The sequence below is a fragment of the Pieris napi genome, chromosome 13, assembly GCF_905475465.1.
Source record: "Pieris napi chromosome 13, ilPieNapi1.2, whole genome shotgun sequence".
In the NCBI taxonomy this organism is placed as follows: Eukaryota; Metazoa; Arthropoda; class Insecta; order Lepidoptera; family Pieridae; genus Pieris; species Pieris napi.
The window spans coordinates 11,663,142-11,685,799 of NC_062246.1; the positions used below are offsets into that span (position 1 = coordinate 11,663,142).

The 22,658-nt window shown below is 31.5% G+C and overlaps 1 protein-coding gene across 1 annotated transcript; it reads left to right on the top strand.

The window, feature by feature from the left end:
* Positions 1-4,601: 4,601 nt before the first annotated feature.
* On the top strand, positions 4,602-17,325 carry LOC125055380 (wee1-like protein kinase 2). The gene is made up of 12 exons (XM_047657823.1): positions 4,602-4,988; positions 9,555-9,664; positions 10,096-10,251; positions 10,604-10,689; positions 11,441-11,658; positions 12,160-12,306; positions 12,757-12,908; positions 13,603-13,728; positions 14,344-14,471; positions 14,809-14,975; positions 15,749-15,919; positions 16,941-17,325. The coding sequence occupies exons 1-12, from the start codon at positions 4,750-4,752 to the stop codon at positions 17,101-17,103; spliced, it is 1,863 nt and encodes a 620-aa protein (XP_047513779.1). The 5' UTR covers positions 4,602-4,749; the 3' UTR covers positions 17,104-17,325.
* The last annotated feature ends 5,333 nt before the right edge of the window (positions 17,326-22,658 follow it).

Here is a 22,658-nt window from a genome sequence, read left to right on the forward strand (position 1 = left end):
GGGGTGGCTTTTTAGCTTTTGTGAATGCAACCAATGTAACATGGACTTTCTATCCCTTCTCTCTCTATAAATGTTGAGGTTGAGAAAAGAAAATAAGAACGATAATAGGGGTCACATAAAATGGTTCACGTGATAAGAACGCCATTTTAAGGTGCCGTAAAAATATTGCAATATCGACTTTATTGCTATGTTTATAAGAGTTTGATGGTAATAATGGATTTTATATTTTTAGCCGTATTCATAAGTTAAATAAAGACAGAGATGTTAGTGGAAGGCTCATGATTTTTATTGACTACAGCTTTTAAGGGAGGAACTTAATATGATAGACTTTTCATTTATATATTATTATAATATTGTGTTTGTGACGCTTTCATTCTTGAACATGACTTGGCTAACCTTGTCTAAGTTAACGTTAAGGTATATATGCCCTTATAACTTAAAAAAATGAATTTCTTGTTTGAAAAAATTGTTTTGAGTATCTTGTAGGTTATTGTTATATCTACTGATAATTGTCTTGTAGTATTTGTTATATCTACTGATAATTTTCTTTTCCCAAAAAAGTATATTTTAATTTTAATTACCGACAAACTGTACCTGTCAAGTTTTTAATAATTACATTAATTAATTACCACAAGCTACAAAAGTCCAAACTAAGACTGACTGAAAAACAGTCTTCGAAGAAAAAGCGTTCCAATTTTGAAATTAGCCACACCCACCTATTGTTATTGGCGGCAGTGTTCACCTCCAAACGCCGTAACTACCCCCAATCGTGTATTTTATTTTAGCTTTTACCACAATGGTTTAAAGAATATTATTAGGTTTTTATGGCTTTAAAAAAAGTGGGTAATTGTATGAATTTTATACGTCTGTATTTGAAGGAGATTAATCGTTCGTAGTCTAGAGAAAATTGTTTAAGCTTTATGACTTGTTTATTGTTATCGTATTTAAACTCAATGTTATAAGTGCAACACTTTGTTCATTTATATAACGCCAAGAGACCAAGAATACAACTGATACTTCTGATATTTTGTTGATTATAACTATTTGTTCTGCGATATCAATTCAAAATCATTTATTCATTTAGGTAACACAATGTACACTTATGAACGTCAATAAAAAATACATATTAAATGCTAATTTTACATTTACTGCCAGTTCTCAAATCAAGGGACGAGACGGACGAAAACTGGCAATTAACTCTCCGCCACTCTTTTTAATCAAGTTTTTTGTTTTACAAAATGTTTGTAAGGAGCTGCAACCATTACACAATGTTCCACATGACATCTTAAGTAATAAATAATAATAACATAAATTAAAAACAAAGACTTGTCCTCTATCAGCAGTAGGCATGGTGAAATAGGAGCACGCACTTGCATTCTCGTGGGAACAACACGCATTATCATAATAGATCAAATCCTTCAAGAAAAGAGCGTACCAATTATTAAAAGCCCATCAACTCGCCAACCCTGGCATTGAGTGTCCTGTCGTGTCACTTAACATCTGATCAGTCTGTCCGTTTGCCCAATATTACATACAAAAAATAAATACTCTTCTAATGTCATCTATCCTTGTATTCCTAATAATAATAATAATAATAATAATAATAATAATAATAGCAGTAATAATAATAATAGCCTTTATTCAGATACATTTACATTTAAACACATTTCCATTTCAATCCTCTTCTAGTTTATCTGAGACCCTTTTTTGGCAAATGCCTCCTCCAAATAGCTCTGCCTCTGCCATGTACCTGCTGTTTCTTTAATTTGGTCTATCCACCTTCTAAGTTGTCTCTCTTTCGATTGCTGTACCTTGGGCACTAGTTTAGTAGTTTTTTGTTCCACTTTTCTGTTCCTCTTGCCATTTCCACTTTAGCTTATTTATTGTTATTGTAACATGTGTTACGAGTACCTTAGTTATTTTTCTTAAAGCTCTATTCTTTATTTTGTCTCTTCCTTCTTCCCTATCATACATCGTTCCATCGATGGTTGACACACCTGTAGTTTTGTTTGCTGCGCTTTAGTAGGCGTAGGTAAGGTATTAGGTAGGTACCCTAATCTAAATCTATTTTGATTATATTTCTTATTAGTTCTTCTTGAAATTACTAAATTTAGAATTAATTTAACTTGTTTTTTGACGTTCATAAGTGTACATTGTGTTGCCTATATGAATAAATGATTTTTGACTTTACATTACTCTTCGACAAATCTCAATTCTTTTCTTACTACGACCTTATTATACCTATTAAAAATACATTTCACCCTTTAACTAGTGTTTTGACGTTAACCCTCCACAACTGTCCATAACCAATCGTTAATGTATGCAAAATAAAAAGGGTTGGATAGACCATAAAAAAAGCGTTTAGAGGGTGTTATGGTAGAATGGAAAAAACTAAAAAGGCTAATTTGACCTTAGATGCGCAGGCTTCTTTTGTTTATGTTTCCCTACTGAAATGCTACAAGAATTCCCATATTGCAGAAATGTATTGGAATTTCGCTTGCCCCGGGGAACAGAGTCGTAAAGCACTATTACGACTCTTTTGTCATTTTGATTTCCTTGCAGTGCCGGATTAGCCATATAGCAGTAGTAGCAAATGCTACGGGCCCTGCGAGCTTAGGGGCCCCGCGCTCCAATGCCTGTCTGACCGTAATAAAAAAAGTATTAATTTAGATAGTAGCGTCAAATATCTTGCATACCTTTAACGCGAAGCGCTTAGACTATGCTTCACTTCCACATAAAAATAAACTCGACTTCGTCAAGTATAATCGTAAAAATAAGTACGTATTTATCTTTTTAACGTTAATTTTCAAATTTTAATTATAATCGATATACATATTTAGACTAGCATGTTATTTGTACCCTTCAGATTTTTATTTTTATATAGGTATACATTTATTTTGCGAATTTACGTAGCCGAGATTGTACTTTTCTAATCGATTTTTATATAATATCGATTATAAGTATTTCGAGGAAATAGACGAACTATTTAAATCCTAAAGCCTAACCAAGGGCCCCTAGGCAGAATTTGCTACAGGCCCCGCGCTGGCTTTATCCGGCACTGTTTCCTTGGGTGATGTACTATAACTGTTTTCAGAATTTTTGTAAAACATTTTATTATAAAAAAACACGAGGTTATTTATTGTACAATGTTAGTAATATAGTTTTAGTTTAGATTGTAATTCTACCAACTAATCACACAAGATAAGCGAGAGTGGTAATAATATATCTCTGTTTCAGCAACGTGATAATAATTCCTCCGAAAAAAATGGTAATAGATTATTACCTTCTAGACATTCGTCTAAATGTGCCGTCGTAATGTGCGGTTACTGTGATGCCCGTAATTATGTCTAAACAGTGAAACAATCGTAAAACGCCTTTGCTCTTTAGTCTCATTAGATAAATTACTGTTATGTACGTTTAGTTATTTTTGATTACACTAAATACATTAAACAATGTTTAAGTGCTTGTCTAGATGCTTGAATTAGGCGACCACACTTTTATGCCTACAAAAGCGCAATCGCCGAAATCGACCCCAGGAGACCCTAGAGTCTAGATAAAACACAATGTGCTTTCAGATATTATATTTTAGCCAACAATTGTCTATCATATTAATTCTTCACATGAGGAATAGTGTGATTAGCTTTTAAAACGAATTTATTGTCATCCATTTAAATAATTTACTTACCGCATTTTAAACCATAACGCATTTGAATAATAAATTGAAACGAGCATGAAATCCAAAATGTCAATTTATTTTCATTTAAGATAAAACGTTTGACAAAAATTAATCTAATCTGCGTAACTAATTATGGAATGAAAGCGCAACGAAATAACAAAAGATGGCGGCACGTGCGGTTCCCGCGCTAATGTGTGTCAACTGTCAACCTCATTCGACCATAGATAATACAATTTATTCTTATTTTATTACGAAAATACATGTAGTACTATACTATTAACCTTTTCCAAAACATTATTTTATACAACCTATGTCTAAGATATACCTAAAATAAAATATTTCTGTCGCTGTTCATGTCGCGTAAGATGGATGATTCTGGGTTTTAACCCGGATGTTACAATAATTGCTTAGGGTAATCAGCAAAGGCTTACATGTTCCCAGTATATATTATTTCTCTATGAAGTTGCCTTAAATAATGGAATTACCAACATCGACCACGTTTTTCTTTGTAAAGAGACATCTCGTAATGGGTAGAGCTTAAATTTAATTCAGAAAAAGTTAACAAGTGACATCTAGCGAGGAATAGTAAATGGTGGTATAGTTGATAGGATTAATAAATATAAATAAAAGTGACATCTATTTGTGTAATTTGAAGGCGATTTAAAACGTGTTGTTTAGCTCACATTAATTTACTATTAACTATATTTATCAGTATCTATATTTCTATTAAATTTGACTACATACAGTTGTAATCACTACTTAAAAATAATTTAGGGTTATATTTTGTTACTATTAATTCACATTACCATAGACAACCATAGGTTATAGAATCAAAGCATGGAAGCTGTTTATTCAAAAAACGTCCCGCAGCCAATAGGATTCAAATATTTTTTTTACCGGTCGAATACTTAACTGTAATTGGTCGACCAGTCAAACAGGTGCTATGCGTCATCCGCCATAACGTTTGAGAAAAGAGATTTGTAAATTGTGAAAGTGAGCTTTTGTTTGACTGTGAAAATAACGTAATTTTATATGATTGTAACTAGAAAAGTGTATTTACCAAGTGTTTGAAAATGAGTGAGAGTTACAGAATGAAGACTGGATATAATCATTCAGAACTATCAGTGGAAACATCTAGTGACATGTCAGATTCTTTCAATATGTTTTCGAGCAATTTAAGTCCTATACCACCAACGTTATTATTGCCTAGGAAATTGGATTTTAACAGTTTGGACGATGATGATTGTGGCAGGAAAGCTTCAACAGCACCAATGTCTTTCAGCCCACCTTATAAGCGAGTTGGTGCCTTGACGTAAGTAGAACATGTCTCGTTATGTATTCCTCCCGTAAAATACCATATTCCACGGGCCCAACTTCTCTTGTAGATCTGTGTAGCCTTAATAATCATGAACTTGTTATGGCGATCTGAATTATTGGTACCTTAATAAATAACAATACTTGAATCAGTACTACAGCAGTAGTAATATGCAGGTATTTAAATCAAAGTATGCTTGTTTGCCAATGCGTTTTCACCAGCGTACCTTAAAACTCCATATTTTGACATTAATAAACTTATGAATGGTTTGGAAGGTCGATTAAATTATACTATATATGTCATTCACCACAATCTTGCTATGTTGTGTAGGTTGCTTTATATGTTGTTGCTTTAAACCTCTACTGAATGTGTCTAGAAATTGCCTAGATTCCAGAAAATGACACTTTCATTTCAGTCATAATAATAGCATTACTTATTATTGTTTGTTATTTTTGTCATGTTAACATCCATGCTGTTTTTAAAATTTTTCTAGAAGTTATATATCAATAGGACATGAGAGGTCCCATTTTTCATTAGACAACCGTGTATAAAACAACTTGAACCCATTACTAGGATTTAAGTAAGTCCTATAATTTTTGCAACAAATAGCTACTTAAATTAAAATCTTACTAAGTACTGTAGTTTTCTAATCTTACAAAGTCTGCAAGGAGTAAGTAAAACTCAAAAATCACTTAGTAAAAAACATGCAACACCTATGTGTTGTTTCATTTAATCATGTCAGTGCATGTCCAAAAAACTTATTTGGGCAGTGTTAAACTCATGTCTGACCTAATACTGGCTTTTGAATCTGTTGCCTGCTAGTGTATTACCATTGTTCCGGTTTCTTTTAGTGTTCTCAACATATTTGACCATAAAACTAGTAGTCTTCCTTTATAAACATAAAATTCAAAAAATATTCATTAGCTAGGCTCATAACTAATGAATATTTTGTCGGTCTTAAACATAAATTACCATAACAAAACATCCTATAGCTATTGCTGGCCATAAACAATATCATAAATATGTAATAAATATGCAAATTATTTACAAGACTTTCTCTTATTGTGAGATAAGTAAGTAACTGTATCAGACAGCAAAACACATTTATTATATTCATTTAAAAATGGGACATCACATGCTTGTTTACTAGTGATGTGATGTAATTTCTAGAAACTTCTTAATTTTAAAAACGACATGAATCTTAACATGTCTAAAATAAGAACAGATAATACTGAATACAAATAAGGAGTGTATGTATTATAAGTACCTTTCTTGTTTATGCCTATAAAATTATAGGTGTCTTACAGGTTAGGCACATATCACACAATTACAACCATAGCTAACATTAAAATAGTAATAATATTTATACCAGTTATTTAAAGTAATAATTTTGTTCCAATATTGACTTGCTGTATTAGATAAGAGTTCCCCGTAAAGCCTATGTCTAAAATTCTCTCAAACTTTTTACTGGGATGCTTATAATTTTTATAATTTGATTGTAATTTTAAATATTAAAATTTGTAATTGATACTTACATATACATCTACTGGCACTATCTATGGCTATTTATTCAGAAAGTAAACTTAATATCAAATCTAATTTCTGTAAATGTATTGGAATTTCACATACAAGAGTCATTGTTTGCACTATGTTTTGTTTTTGAATATCACCATAAAACAAAGGGTCTTGCATATGCATCTGTTTCGTTTGAATAATTTTTAAAAGATATGTTATTAATCAGTCTTTGAATGCATTTAAATACATACCTTAGAGTTCATGATTACCACTATGCTAACACTGGTGAAGAGTTATCATCTTAACTATCTGCATAACTCAAGCCACTGTGATTAATATGTTATCAATCATCCTTTTCCTATTTCAAACTTACTCTCTGCTTTACATACACTTTATGTAGCGATAACCAGTTCACCTTGAATTAGTTTTCTCTTACCAAAGTAAACAGTGACATGACCAGTCGGTTTGTGTAAGTTAAATCATTCTATACACACATTTATTCATTCAGTACACTAGTTTGTTAATCTAAGTGGAAATATGTTGTTAATATCCATGTATTCATCTGAGACTCTACCCTACCTGGGCCCTACCTACTCTGCCCAAAGACCCACTTAAAACATTACATTAATATCCTTCATAGTTTTACCAACTTGGCAAGCATTTGCCAGAAACCTCTTTAGTATGTGAGATACAACAAGTTCACTAAGAAACAAATTACAAAACTTGATTTATTTGTTCTAGCCTTAATTGGCAATTGTCTACAGTTCTCAATTTGTCTGATGGTCTCTAAATAAGTGTGTCTTTATATTAATGTAAAACACTATGTAGTTGTATAGAAACACAATTATTTCAATTAAATTAATTTTGAATTGGAAGGATCTACAATGACATTGTACAACAATAACATAAGACAAATATAAGCCCCATGGTCCATTGTGAGATCATAATCACATTTATATTTATGTATGACCTTATCTTTTCCAAACTTATTAGCTACTGAGGTAGAAGCTTTCCTTTCGTGTAATAATAATCTGCTGACAAAGTTTTGAATATGGGTTGTTGGTTGATTGAATTTTGAATTGAATTTGAATTTTTTTCTGCGGTTATTTGCAATCAGCCCCAAGGCTATGAGCGAATTATTTATGTGGTGTTGTCATGTGGAGTGACTTCCCATTGGAAGCATCTACTCATCTTCTGTCTAGAGCTACTGCCATTCTTCTAGCTCTAGAATGTGGTGACGTTTTAGTTGACTCACATACTGTCTAATGGTGAGTTGACGAGCAAGTTCATTCGGGTGACAGCTTAACCGCTCTTTGTATTTAGCTGCCAGGCTCCGGATTTCCTCTTTGATAGTTTTCATTTTAAGGAGTTCGTGAACTTCGTTGTTGGTTATGTCCTAGATGTAAGGAAAATTTTACACGTAAATTCTTCCCACGCACAAAATGTCGTTGGAAATCGGTTAAATAACAGTTATAAAGAAACATATGATGAAACAGCTGACATCTGCCCATACTCCTACGATTTTGGCACAAAAAATACGATATAATGGGAGCACCTTTAAAAAAACCTGTACAGAATCTGCACCTTGGCACAAGGTGCATATGATTTCTTTTCGCCTAAATATACAAAAACATCGAGCGCTATTATTGTTACTACAACGGATTTTATAAGTCATTCAAAGGAACATATTCTTTATGTGTATGTTTGTATGGACTATTTCTCGTTTTTATATTATTGTTACCTGTTGACAACGTTTATCATTGTGCTCAGATTTTTTTCATCCTCAGGTGTTTCCTAAGTTAAATTTGCATTTTATTACCTAATTTATGATGACTAACAATTCGTTATCGATAAAAAAATATATAAATTTAGTTCCCTGTTTTCTGATTATGAAAATAGTTTTTTTTTTAAATTAGATAACGTTATATCCTATTTCGAACTATACGCTTTAGCTTCGCTTATTTTTTTTTTAATTAGTTTACGTATAGATAACGTATACGTTATTAAAGGGCGATTTAAAAAAAAACGGGTGGAGTTTCTTGCCAGTTGTTCTCGTCCGTTTTACGATTTGAGAACTGTTCTAAAGTAGTTGTTCATAAGTACAAAGGTTACTTAAATAAAAAATATATTTTATATAATCTCATTCGGTAATATTCTAATTATGAAATGAAATACAGTCTTTTATTGGCATATTTACATACTTATTTAAAAAAATTAAATTAAAGCGTTATTCTTATAACAAAATAATGCTTTAAAATATTTTTTTAATTATTAAAGTACAATGTGTCCCGACCAAGGAGGTTTCAATTCAATTTACACATAATCTGTGGTTGTTCCGAGCCAATAGACCAATAACAGACTTTTTCCATTTTGGCGCTATTTCGTACATACGAATTTGAGTAATATTTTGTTGGATAAAATTTTAGTAGCAAAAATGTCAAGCAACACCGACGATACCGATGAAAATTTAACTCCACCTGACATTGTAGAAACTGAAGAATAGTCTTTTGCTAGAAAAATCAAGAAAAGCGTACGACAAATGTTACCAAGACTTTATGACTTGGAAATCTATAGCCATGAGATTAAATAAAGTAGTGTATGCAACTGCATATAATTAGGTATGAAAACACTCGTGTAAACTTATTTTTGAACTCGCCTGCGGCTCGTTTAAAAAAAACTACACTCATGTTTTAATACCTTCTATTATATGACAGTTGCATAAACTAACTACTATTAACTTAGACATGGTAATACTCTTTATACATAACTTTTCTGAAACTCTTTTTTCTTTTGATACATAATCACTATAGCAAGGCCGTGGGGTCTATGTCTACGATTCAGAAAAGATACTGGGCGCTAAGTTTGACGTACGTCAATAATGTATTGGATTTTAACATACGCCATACATACGAAATTCCATTGGTGCACAGCCGGGGATCGAACCTACGACCTCAGGGATGAGAATCGCCAATAGGCCAACACGGCCCTGGATAACAGGAATAACAATGGCTACAATATATACTAAAAGTATAATTTTTAATGTTTCAGACTATTCGACAGTCCGCGCACTCCGAAGACCTTACTCGAGAAATGTTCAACACCATCTATTAATCGATCTAGGATTCGTTTGTTCCCACCGAAACTTGAGATTCCGGCGGGTAAGTTCTAGAAATTTCGTGTGACGTCAATTTTATTTATTTCCTCTTGTACTTATATAATTTAAAAGAGGCAGTCTGAGTTTTGTATAAGGAAAGCTAAGATCTGATAGTCCAGTAACATCACTGAAACTCATACATAAATATCAACGCTTTATGGGATTATGGGGCTAATGATGAATTACCTATCTACTTTTTTCCATTGACATCTCGAAAAAGAGTTGCCAACATACGAAACCAGACTAGTGCACTTTTAAATCGATTTTCCTTTAGTTTTTATAAAAAAAAATTATCTTTTCATGTTTCTTATGTTGGACTATAAGAGCTTGTCACATTAAATACTGTATTTTATTTTTCTTGTACCAAAGTATCGGTGTGCTGAGCGTTGGATTCTATGGTGTGCAGTATTAACAATATATGTATGTTGTCTGCAGGCATGCCGTCTGGCTCCAGCCATCACCTTCATCCACCATCTAATCAGCCAGCCATGGATGAAGACAGTGCCTTTATAAGCATAGCCCCTGAGGATATCGAGGAACCAAAGCCTCGGAAACAACCTTTGGTCAACATCAATCCTTTTACACCCGACGGTAAGGAATATATATTATTAATTGTATATCAAAAGTATACCTAAAGGTTATGTGAATGAGTCTCAAAAAATTCAGGCTTCAGTTATCTTGACTGCTATGTGGAGTTATTTTCTAAGTCTCAAAAGTTGTACTAGAAATTTGATGACCTTACAATTGAGACCAAAAATTTTATAAATGTATAAAAAATCTGAAATCTGAAAATAGTGCGACTGAATAATTTTTATAAAATACCTTTGTGCCTGTATGTGGTTAAGGCTTTGATTGAATGTGTGTATCAAATGCTTTATTGAAAAGTAATAGATCAAGTAAAAGCAAGGAAACGATAATATGTATATGTACATAATATTTTTAGGTCAAGCGATGAACAAGAAGAAACGAGCCTTGTCTAAAACTCCTAATGCTGATTCAACACCTGAGAATCCAGCGAAAAGACTAAGGGTATGTATTACCAATAATATGTACACTCAAAGCAACTCGTAGATCTTAGGTTCGACACAGAGATATGTGTCAGTTTCAGTTTTTATTTGTTACACAAGCAAACAAAATGGATACATTAAAATTAGTTAGTATGAGAATAAAACAGATGTTTACAGTAATGTATATGTGTAAACATAAAGTTTATTTTATAGACAGCAAAAATAATACAATACACAGATTAAAATTTAGGCTCATTGTTCAAACTTTAATCTAGTTTCAAGAAAGGTCAAAACAATGAAAAAGGAAGATAAGTTAGAGAATTTAATGAATTTAATTGTCATTAAAATATTAAGCGTCGAAAATTAATACAAATAATAAATTTAATTTTTTTAATTTATTTCTTCGATAATAAAAACACGTGGCATTTTAATTTACAATTCGTCATTTGAGATTTCAATAAATTATTTTGCATAACATATAAAATACTAATATTTCATAAATTCTCTTTACGAAACTTTAATTTTAAAAATAGAATCGCCCTTCTCACTTTCTCTCAATCGCTCTCTCCCTTTTCTTCTCTTCCGTAAAAATTTTACCCTCATGCGTCTAAAGAAGTTTCACTTCAAAAATAAATAATTGTTGACGTAATCACCAAATAAGAAAATCAAAGACCCCCCTACCCCCTGTAGTGCTTACGTAATACTTGAACGGCCCCTTTGACAGTCCCCAAGACGAGATTGTGACTTGTTTATTTTATTAACTTAATCCCCAGGAATCGAACATATCCCGCTACAACGTGGAGTTCCAAGAGCTAGGAGTGATCGGATGCGGCTCTTTCGGTCGCGTGACCAAATGCCTGAACAAGCTGGACGGGTGCGTGTACGCACTGAAACGCTCGCTGCGTCCGGTCGCGGGCTCGTACGCCGAGAGGGCGGCCATCACGGAGGTGTATGCGCACGCTGCGCTTGGGAAGCATCCGCACGTTGTCAGGTATGTTTACTTCACTTTCACTTTTTTTTTTAAATTATGGGTATTAAATTTTACTTTCTAATTTTTTATAGAAATTTATAAAAAGTTATAGTCGGGTGGAACGAAGAACTCACGGATGACGATTATTTTTTTTATTATAATTTTAAATTGAATTTACTTTGTCAAACTCATGCTGCATTTATTTGTGTATCTTTTATTACTTTTTTTTTAAATTAATTTTTATTTACAACTTTTATATAAATATTGTTAAGTTTTTTTCAGTAGAATATTTTTTAAAGAACACAATAGGTACTATGAATATTATTTTATGTTAGCAATGAGATGTGAAATTTTAGATTTTAAAAGAGGTGACTTCATGTAAGTCTTTACTTTCTTTACATATATAGAAATAAATTACAAATACTTTGGGCTAATTTATTGACATAGATAAGAAGTCGTAGTAAAGTTAGTCTCTTCATAATGCTAATTTTCAACTAATAATTATAATATTATTTACTATAGATATTACTCGGCCTGGGCAGAGGATGATCATATGATCATTCAGAACGAATACTGCGATGGTGGTTCCTTACAACAGAAAATGGAACATGGGCCGCTACCCGAAAGTGAATTGTTGCTGCTATTGGCCCATATCAGTGATGGATTGTCGTAAGTGTTATACAGTAATCTCTCTATAACGAGATTTCTCAAGTTATATTTTTGTAATATGAAATTTATAATGATTTGACAAGTTCATAATTAGTTTCAATTGTGTTGTTATAAAATTAAACTAAAAAACTTCATTAAATTCGTGTTGCTAGGTTTTGAATTGTTTAATGACGATTTTACGGTTTTACTTAAGTTAGGTTAGGTTAGGTTAGGTTTAGGTTTTACGGTTTTAAGTTATAGGGATATGAGGGATAACTTTAATTATTTTAAAATAAACATTTTAACAAATTTTCCCAAACAAAATAATGTTCAAAGGTTAAGAAGTTTTTTACAATTTTTTAAGTATTTTCTAGAAGCTGAAGAAAGAAACCTTCTAATAAGGCCCAGTTTCATTGAAATTATATGTTTAAATGTATTTTGAAATAATATATATGTTATATATTATTTCAGATATATTCACTCAATGCACCTTGTACACATGGACATAAAGCCTGGAAATATATTCATTTGTCGAGAGGAAGTGACGTCACACACGGATTCAGATGACGGATATGACGATGATGATGCGCCGAACAGACCAGGCAGACATAAATATAAGATTGGTAAGTTTTGATATATGGTATTATTTTTTATGTAAATTCTCCACAGTTGGGTGTGTATGAGAGATATGGTGACTGTGTGAAAGAAAAAGACATGTGTTTGTGATTTAAAAAAAAATGCCGTGTTTATAGTTCTCATTGTAATGAAAGACCAAAGAAAACAACATGTCGGTCCAAAATTGAGTTTTTAATAAAGAAAAATTATAATATATATTGCATGTTAATTCTCTCGGCTACAGTTGTCCAAATTGATAAGGATATTTTTCTATTACAAAATAAATAGAGTAGTAAACGAAAATTAATAAGTGTGTCTAAGGTATTCAAAAACGCCAAATTTGGATTTTGGATTAAATTTATGTATTATTATAAATTTACAATTATTTAACATAATTCTAAAAAAATTTTTTAATCTTTTGACATACAAACACCTTTTGTCTTCAGTCACCGTGACCACGCACGCTGTAAAGCACGCGAAACGTCGGTTAAATTTAAAATTATGAAAAATAATTATAAGTTCATAATACATAACTTAAATCCGGTAGAAAAGTGTATGATTACTATAGCTAACTTCAGGGTGTCGGTTTTTTGTGACGATGTGCGCGCGCATCGAACAATTTACTCTCTCTATTTGTCTGTATCATTTTTCCCTGATGCGCCAAAAGAAGTATAACTTAAATATATATTAAACTTTTTCTAGGTGACTTAGGACATGTGACGTGTATATCATCACCGTCGGTAGAAGAGGGCGATTGCAGATATTTGCCCAAGGAAATACTACAAGAGAACTTTAATCACCTCCCCAAGGCCGATATATTTGCTTTTGGTAAGTTGCTTGCAGCATTGGTATTCTGCAATTTCCTATATCGAATCCTTAAATATTGATTTAAAGAGAATAAATCTTAAGTTACTACTGGTAAATATTCCTATAGGCCGTGTTTCAGGGTAGATAGATGTCGTTACAAATGTATATCCTTTTTCATAAAAAAGTGCATGTGTACAAATTACACATGTTAGAAGTGAAATTTTTTTGGCAAACTAATTTTTAAGTTTTGTTCATATTTATACAAAGCTAAAACATTCGATTTCCGTAGAGGGAGGGGAAAAGAAAGATATGTTAGGAATTTAATGAATTTATTTCTTCGATAATAAAAACACGTGGCATTTTAAAATAATAAATAAATAAAAGCAATATATAAAATACTAATTTTTCATAAATTCTCTTTACGAAGTTTTAATTTTAAAAATAGAATTTCTATTAGGTAATTCGCCCTTTCTCAATCTGTCTCAATCGGTCTCTATCGCTCTCCCTTTTCTTCAACAAAAACGCTGCACATCTTCGTGACGTTCTGTGAAATTAATCGGTCAATATTTTTAGTTATGGTTTTTTTGATACAGATTAAAATATAGGCTAAATAATTAAATGTATTTTAATTCGCAGGTCTCACCCTGTTCGAAGCGGCGGGTGGTGGTGCCTTACCCAAAAATGGACAAGAATGGCACGACATCAGAGATGGTAAATTACCAGATTTACCTAAAGTGTCTCGGGAATTCAATGAATTATTGAAGGTAAGTTTTATAGAAATATTCAAACTCAAAATAGTTTTATTCATATAGGTAACACAATGTACACTTATGAACGTCAATAAAAAAATACATATTAAATGCTTCAAATTTTACATAAACTGCCAGTTCTCAAATCAAGGGCGTAGAACGGAAGAGAAGAACTGGCAATAAACTCTCCGCTACCCTTTTTAATCACCAAGTTTTTTGTTTTACAATTTTTTTGTAAGGAGGTGCAACCATTTGTGTTCCACATGACATCGTTAATTATTCATCCAGTGCATCGCATATAAACACAATTTTACTAAAAGAGAACTATATTTACTATATTTTTTTTTTTTAGAAAATGGTGGATCCGAACCCCTTAAATCGTCCCACAGCGGCCCGTTTGCGTCGTCACTCTCTTCTCCACTCGTCCAGCAACAAGAGTAAAGAGCAGTTGCGTAGGGAGTTGGCTGAGGCGAAACTCAAGAACGAGCTGCTCAATAGCCAGCTCGAGCAGGCTGCGAGGTAATTTCTTCTAGCAGGGATTTTATATAAAAGTCGCTTGACACGACACTATTTAAATGCACTCACTACATCGTATAAATAAATAAATATTGATTATTATTCTCTTTCATTAAGTGTAACATAAATTCTATTATTATTCGAATGTTGTTTTTAAATTATGTCCAATGCCGTAGCATCTTCCGTGGGCAACTTCATTCTGTTAATTTTGTGTCACGGTGCGCGCGTATCGTAAAATTTCACTCTCATCAATTTTTCATAACGCGCCTAAAGAAGTATAACTTCAAAAAATCTTTATTTAATTATTTGTTAGAATTACAATGTAAACTAAAACTATCTTTATGGTTGTTGCGATCTTTTTGAGGAAATTAAATTTATGTAAAGGAGTATTGCCAACATTGTGCACAAAATAATTTCTGTAGAATGAAGACATACTCGTGTTTGTTTATAATAAAATATTTGCAACATTTACTTTGTTTCTTCGATAATAAAACACGTGGCACTTTAATTTACAAGTCGTCATTTGAGATTTCAATAAATATAATTTTGCTAATGTTATATTTATTGAAGTACTAATATTTCATAAATTCTCTTTACGAAATTTTAATTTTAAAAATAGAATATAAAGTTATTCGCCCTTCTCACTCTCTCACTTTTCTTCGACAAAAACGCTGCACATCTTCGTGACGTACCCGTAAAACTTTTGCCCCCATGCGCCTAAAGAAGTTTCCTTTAAAAAATGTGCAGAATAGTCAACATAAATTTATTTCTTCCAGATGCATAAAATCTCTAACACCGAACTTGCAAAGTCAAGAATCGGCTAAATTCCGCACGCGATCCTCGAAACGCTTACACACACGTGCCGAGAATATTGATGACGTCATCCGGTCTGTGACGTCACCGTTTCTCAACCGGATTTTACCCCCTAAGAATACCCGGGAAACAAGGTAATTATTTGTTTGTTGTATGGGATTGGAATGGAGATTTTTGGGTTAAGATTTTTATTTCTGATTAAGAATGTTACAACATATACAATACGAAATATACTCATTACACTTATTAATTAATTGTATATTACAATAGTAAGTACAACAGCAGGCAAGAAACGGAAATTATTAGATACAAAATAAAAAGTGTGTGTGTGTACAAAGTACACATGTCAGAAGTGAAACTTCAGTGGTAAACTAATCTTGAAGTGTTGATCTTATTTATACAAATCTAAAAGTTTAGATTTCCGATACTTAGAGGGACGGAAAAAGGAAGATATGTTAGGAATTTAATGAATTTAATTGTCATTAAAATATTAAGTGTCGAATAATAAATAATAAATGTGACGGTAAATTTTTTTCCAACGCCGATAAAGAAGTTTGACTTCAAAAAGGAACATGGCGCGTAACGGAAAAACGTGACGCGTAACGAAAAAATGTTACACTAAATTTTTTTCCAACCCCGATAAAGAAGTTTCACTTCAAAAAATCAAATTTAATAGGTACACAACACAAAGAAGAAAATAAAATAAAGTAATACAAGGAAACAACAATGAAACCATAAATAAAATTAGTTTAATAAATAACACATAAATCTATAATTTTTGGCAGTCATAGAGCACGTCAAACGTCTCTTACATATATGATTTAAAAGAATAACGATATAGTATAGTTTCCCGGAAATTTATCGACATACATATACAGAAATTTAGTATATGTGCAAGTCTAATTATCAAATAAATCTTACGATTAATTTGTTTAAAGTTGCCAATTTTATTCTTTTTCTTTAAGTTGTGAACAATTTCTTTTTTTGGTTGGTATCACATTTCTTTTAGATGTTAACAACTTTTTTAAGTTGGCAACATTCTTTTTTTTAAGTTCTTAACAACTTGCTTTTTAAGTTGGCAACATTTACTTTGTTTAACTTAGTAAAACAATATTTTTTAGTAGATATGTTAAAAATAGAAATGTTTCCTTTCAGATGTATAAAATCGTTAACACCCAGCCAAGACACGAACTTCCGCACTCGTGCCTCCAAACGCTTGCAACCCCGAGGGGCTGACATCGAAGATATTCGGACAGTGACGTCACCAAGACGGTTATGCGGTACCGTAGCGGCCAGAAAACAGGGTAAAAAGATATAAGATCAAATATTGTTATAAAGTGTATTTCAAAATGTATAAATGTTTAACTATAAGGACTATTTCAAGTATCAAAATTAGTTTTTCCAATTGTAAAGACGTCACATATGGTGGTTCTAATTCGTATCTCAAGTCGTAATCTCGTCTTGAGCGCTGTCATACAGAAAACATGCTTTGACAGCTCTCGAAGCTAGATTTAAGTTGATGGAATGTTCTAGAATACTGGCCAGAAAATACTAAAAAAAATAAAGAATCATAATTTCTGTTTTTAAGCAAATCTGAGATACTTCATAATATATTAATATGAAAAAATTGCATTATCAAAATATTTTAGGAATAAAATTTATTAATTAAAAAATATTACACAAAGTATCAAAACCTTAATGTGACGTCCCAAGCAAGAATTCCAAGTATTACAATAAATAGCAGGTGATTTTTATTAATAGCTATTTTCACTGCTATATATTTGACATAAATGTTTGGCTAATATTTGAAATAGATGGCAATTTGCAAACGACGCTTTATAAACACCATTTATAAATGATATACAGAGTGGACAAGGATCGTAGGCTGATATACGTTAGGCGTTACAACCCCTGGCTTTATATTTTTTGTATCTGTTATTATTGGGTCCGAAGGTTGCCTCACAATTTTTGCATAAATTGGTGGTTCAAACGCACAGGGTTGAGTCTGCTACAATAGACAAAAGGTTCCGAAAGTAAACTTTTTTAAATTTTAAATTGGAAATTTACCTTGATGCATCCTAGTAATTGTTTTGTGGTTTATATATATATGTATATATATATTCACACTACAGTTTTACATGACTTTATTATTTATTAACTCCCTGACAGATAGGGAAGTGGGCATGAGAGTATCAGAGAGTAACTCGTGTCAATCACTTTGAATTACAATAAGAAGTATTCAGGGCATAGTTATTTTGCATTGTGATAAATAAAAGCATGGATATTTTCCCTGGTCGGATGTCTGATCTGATCTGGTTTAAATATAGCAGACCACTGTTTTTATATAATCTTGCATAGATTATAGAGAAATATGGACGATTTATTACGAAAAGTGGAGCCGAAATAATTTAATTTTGCTAATTTTTTAAAAAATATATATTTTTTTTAGTTTTTATCGACATTTAAATATAATATAATTATTAATGACTATTACGATGCTTATCCACTCTGTATATAAAATACTGATTCGAGTAATGGGAAGATAACTTAATATTGAAATACTAAGTTATTCTACCAAGCAATTCAAGTTTGCGCCATAACTTGTCCTTAGATGACATCGATACCGGTTTTCAGAGTCGCCCTACTATTAGTAGTAACGAAAAAACCGGTTATTTTGTGGGTTATATTTATTTACATATAATATCCGTCTGGTTACGTCAATTTATAATATACATAGTAATATAATATCGTGAATAATTAAAAAAATATGGGAAGTTTTGTAACGTTGAATAAGACGGATTTAAATAAGGTTTTTTTATGATACCCGTTTCGTATCAAGCCACGTTTTTAGACAGCTCTTGATAGAAGATTTTAAATTGGCTTGAAAACGGTTATTCATTATAATCGTTTTCAGAAAGTTTTTTATGGTTTGACCCATAAATAAAGCCAATAAAAATTCTATACAGGATTAATACAAAATAAAATCCTGAAGGGGTCGATTTTATCAGACTACAGGTCGAAAAATCGTGTCACCGCAAATGTGACTCTAACACTAGGCTCTAAGCAAAAGCTCTTAGCATTTTATTTATAGTTCTTGGCGAAATCTTCATTGCAATTGGTCAAATTATGGCCAATCTCAAACCGTTTTTTACTTAAGTATTTCTACGTACAATGAAATGTATTTTATACGTTTAAATAAACTAACTCGAATATAACATTTATTTTAACCTTGCAACACAAAGTTGTTTTAGTAAAGGCAGAAATAATCTGGCTTTAAATTTCGTTCGTTAATATCTAATTATTCTACCATAGTTTAATAGACTATTGTATGATGAATCCAAACCTCAGTAACCCCACCATGTTTAACCCACCTTTTACCGGTAATTACCGATACGGTAACTAAATACCAATACCGGTTATTTACAAATATATTAAATCTATCGTTCTTATTAAAACTAAGTCAGTAGTTGCATTTAGTTTACTAAAAAGCTCATCTGTCTCTTTTCTTCACAACACAATGTAAACCCCTGTTTGATTGGGTTGAAAGGGACGGAAGAATTAAAATACTGCAATGAAACCGATTTATTTTTTATAAATGTTTATTTAAAAATAATATTATAAGTACAGTAACCCCTATAACGCGGTTGTCTCGCGTTGTACGAGTATTCTCGTAAAAACCGTTTATGAACAATTTAAAAACTCGGAACACGAATTTAATAAAGTTATTTAGTTTAATTTTATAACAACACATTTGACGCTAATTATGATCTAATCATTATACATTTCACACTACAGAACTGATGGAAGGAAAGCGCGTTATAGGGGTATTACTGTGTATTGTCGCACAAGGTTGAACAAAGTTGTCAACTAGTTATATTGAATATTAATTAATATAGTTCGTTATTACGTATCTACAATAAGTGTGCCTTAATTAATTCTGTATTTAAGAACTATTAAATACGTCTGCAAATATAATTTTTGAAATTGAAATGTATAAGGGAGCGTTCAAGTATTACGTAACGAATTTGGGGGGGGGGTCCTCTTGTAAAACTCTACGATGGGGATTAAATTATGCGTTATTGTTAATATTATTTTCGACTTTCCAGTACTTTTAGGTATAAAGAGTTACTGCGTGGTCACGAAACGTTTTACTATTGGGTAAAGAAAAACGTTACGGTGCGTTACATGGGGGGGAGGGGTTAAAAATCTCCGATAATTGCGTGACGTAATACTTGAACGCTCCCTGAGTGGCTGTTACAAGTTACAAATAAAATTAGTTAAAAAATCTTAACGTTGAAAATTGAATAGTAATCGTACAAAAAATCGGTGCTTTTCACATTAGTTACCTGGCTGAATGAATTAAAATGTGAATTGTCTAAATACAGCCAAGGAAGGCGTGGAAATGTTAATGCCCCAAATGAAGATCAAATACCTTTACGAGAAATAAGCTAGCAAGATCTTGTGATAGTTCCTTACGACTCAAAGTCTTTGACATAATCTTCCATTTCAACATTTTTGTGATAAATTTTAGATTAGTTAGCTAAGATGTCTTTAGTGTCCCGAAAGCTTCGAATATCGTATATTAACTATATTACATATATAACAAGTATGAAGGAAAATTTCAAAAGTAGCTGATAACTTTGGAATTTTCACATATACAACTGGACATATAAGTTATATAACTGGCGCCCTAATAATACATTTTTTTAAATATATAATGTAGGTATCATTATTTTAGTTTAAAAAAAAAATAAAACACTATACTAATTTAGTTATAAAAGGCAGTTTAACTAAAATATCCAACTTATGACGTTGAATATTTTTTTAGTCTTTATAGCGACAGCAAAGTATTCTTTTACTAATTAAGGTTTATAGTAGGTTTATTTTAAAGTGGAATATTGTCGTTATTATTAAATTCTTTTCTTTAAAACTTTAGATGTGCAGGTTTTTAGGTTGTTTGTTAGTTAGGGTGAAATTTGTGAAGTAGCCATTACAGCCTACGGGACACCTTTTTTGAAAATGTTATATAAAATAAGTGCTGGAGTGAGTTATTTAGATGCTAGATATAAAAATACTTTAAAAATGTAAAAAAATTATCCAGTATGTACTCATTACATAAAATTTAGACATAGGCAGCTTAAATATGTATTTATGTACAAGTGTAAATCGTTGTAAACTTAGTTGGTAGTTTCATAGATTAAGATACAGTGCCTTTTAATCATATTTTAGGTACATAAGTTGTCACTTAGGGCTCTCCTTTAGTGGATGAAGTATTTTTTTTTTAATAAACCTTATTAATCTGTGGTGTTTTGACATTTATCAATTCAGATGGGTCAATTTAGACTAAAAACCTCAAATTTAATATCTATATAACTTTTCATTTCTGTATATATAATTGATGTATGTATATAATTTGCTGATAAACTGTCAAATGTCAAATGTTTTTGAAAATGGTCTAAATTGAACCACCCGTATTTAATCTATTTATGACTACTCCACTTGGTGGAGCGTCAGTAGTTAGTCGACCATGGTACAATAATATAGGGTGTAGCGCTGAATTATTGTACCATGAGGATACCGATCTCAAGAATTCGTCTCTTCACATGGTATGTTGTGGTCAAATCTGTGTGTTTGAATGTTAAAAATTTATAAACATTGTCATTGGTAGAAATTTTGTAAGGCGTTTCGATGTTTTTAATAAATAAAATTGTAATTGGATTAGAAATTTAAGTTCCGTAATATGTATAAACCATTTCCGACCAAAAATTGTTGATTTGTCATTTTTGTTTGTAGATTTGACCAAAGTTTGAATGGGAGCTGTGAATTATGTTGTATATTGGCCTTAATTATTAATGTATCAATAAATGCTTGTTTCATTATTCATGTCTTTCACTTAGAGTTTCTCATGGAGGAGATCCCTGCTTAAAAACTAACAACAACAAAACAGTGATTTACTTACCTCAAGTTTTACTAAGATAAAAAAGTGCGTGTGTACAAAGTGCACATGTCAGAAGTGAAACTTCTTTGGCAAATTTATTTTTAACTCTAAAATATTTATACAAATCTAAAACTTTAGTTTTCCAAGACTTAGAGGGAAGGAAAAACATGTTAGGAATTTAATAAATTTAATTGTCATTGAAATATTAAGTGTCGAAAATTAATACAAATAATTCGTCATTTGAGATTTCAATAATTTCATAAAATACTAATATTTCATAAATTCTCTTTACCAAATTTTAATAATAGCATGTCTTTAGTAATTCGCCCTACTCTCTCAATTGCTCTCTCTCTTTTCTTAGACAAAAACGCTGCACATCTTCGTGACGTTCCGTAAAAATTTTAACCCTCATGCACCTAAAGAAGTTTCACTTCAAAAAATCTTTATTCATGACATAAAAATATGCTTGTGACAAAATTGATTTAAAGCTCCCACCAGGGAGCATATGTAAGTGGATTACAATTATGCCCTGCAAATGGTGCATGTTTTAATAATAATAATATTTTTTTTCTCTCATGTAACATTTGAAACAAACTATAATTACAGTTAAGAAGGTTTTGGGAGACTGGTTTCCAAACTAGGTAACCTATGATATGGATAACCAGTAGGGATGTGACATTCTGCATAAAAAATCGATTTTATCCAAATTTTTGAATTCATTCAAAATACACACGTTACATATTTTATTTATCATGGTTTTCTTCATTAAAAATAAACAATAGAAATTATAAACACAAATTGAAGTTTTAGATTAATCGAAATTAACCTAATCTCGTTTTAATAGATTTCGGTGAAATTTGATAGATGAGTTTATGCCTTTTTAGTAGCACATAACAGTATTTTTGTTGTCTTTTTTATTGTATGTAACCTTGTGC

Coding starts and splice junctions, on each gene's coding strand:
- LOC125055380 (XM_047657823.1), top strand. CDS start 4,750: ATGAGTGAGAGTTACAGAATGAAGACTGGATATAATCATTCAGAACTA. Junction 4,989..9,554: donor AAGCGAGTTGGTGCCTTGAC/GTAAGTAGAACA, acceptor TTAATGTTTCAG/ACTATTCGACAGTCCGCGCA. Junction 14,472..14,808: donor AATTCAATGAATTATTGAAG/GTAAGTTTTATA, acceptor TTTTTTTTTTAG/AAAATGGTGGATCCGAACCC.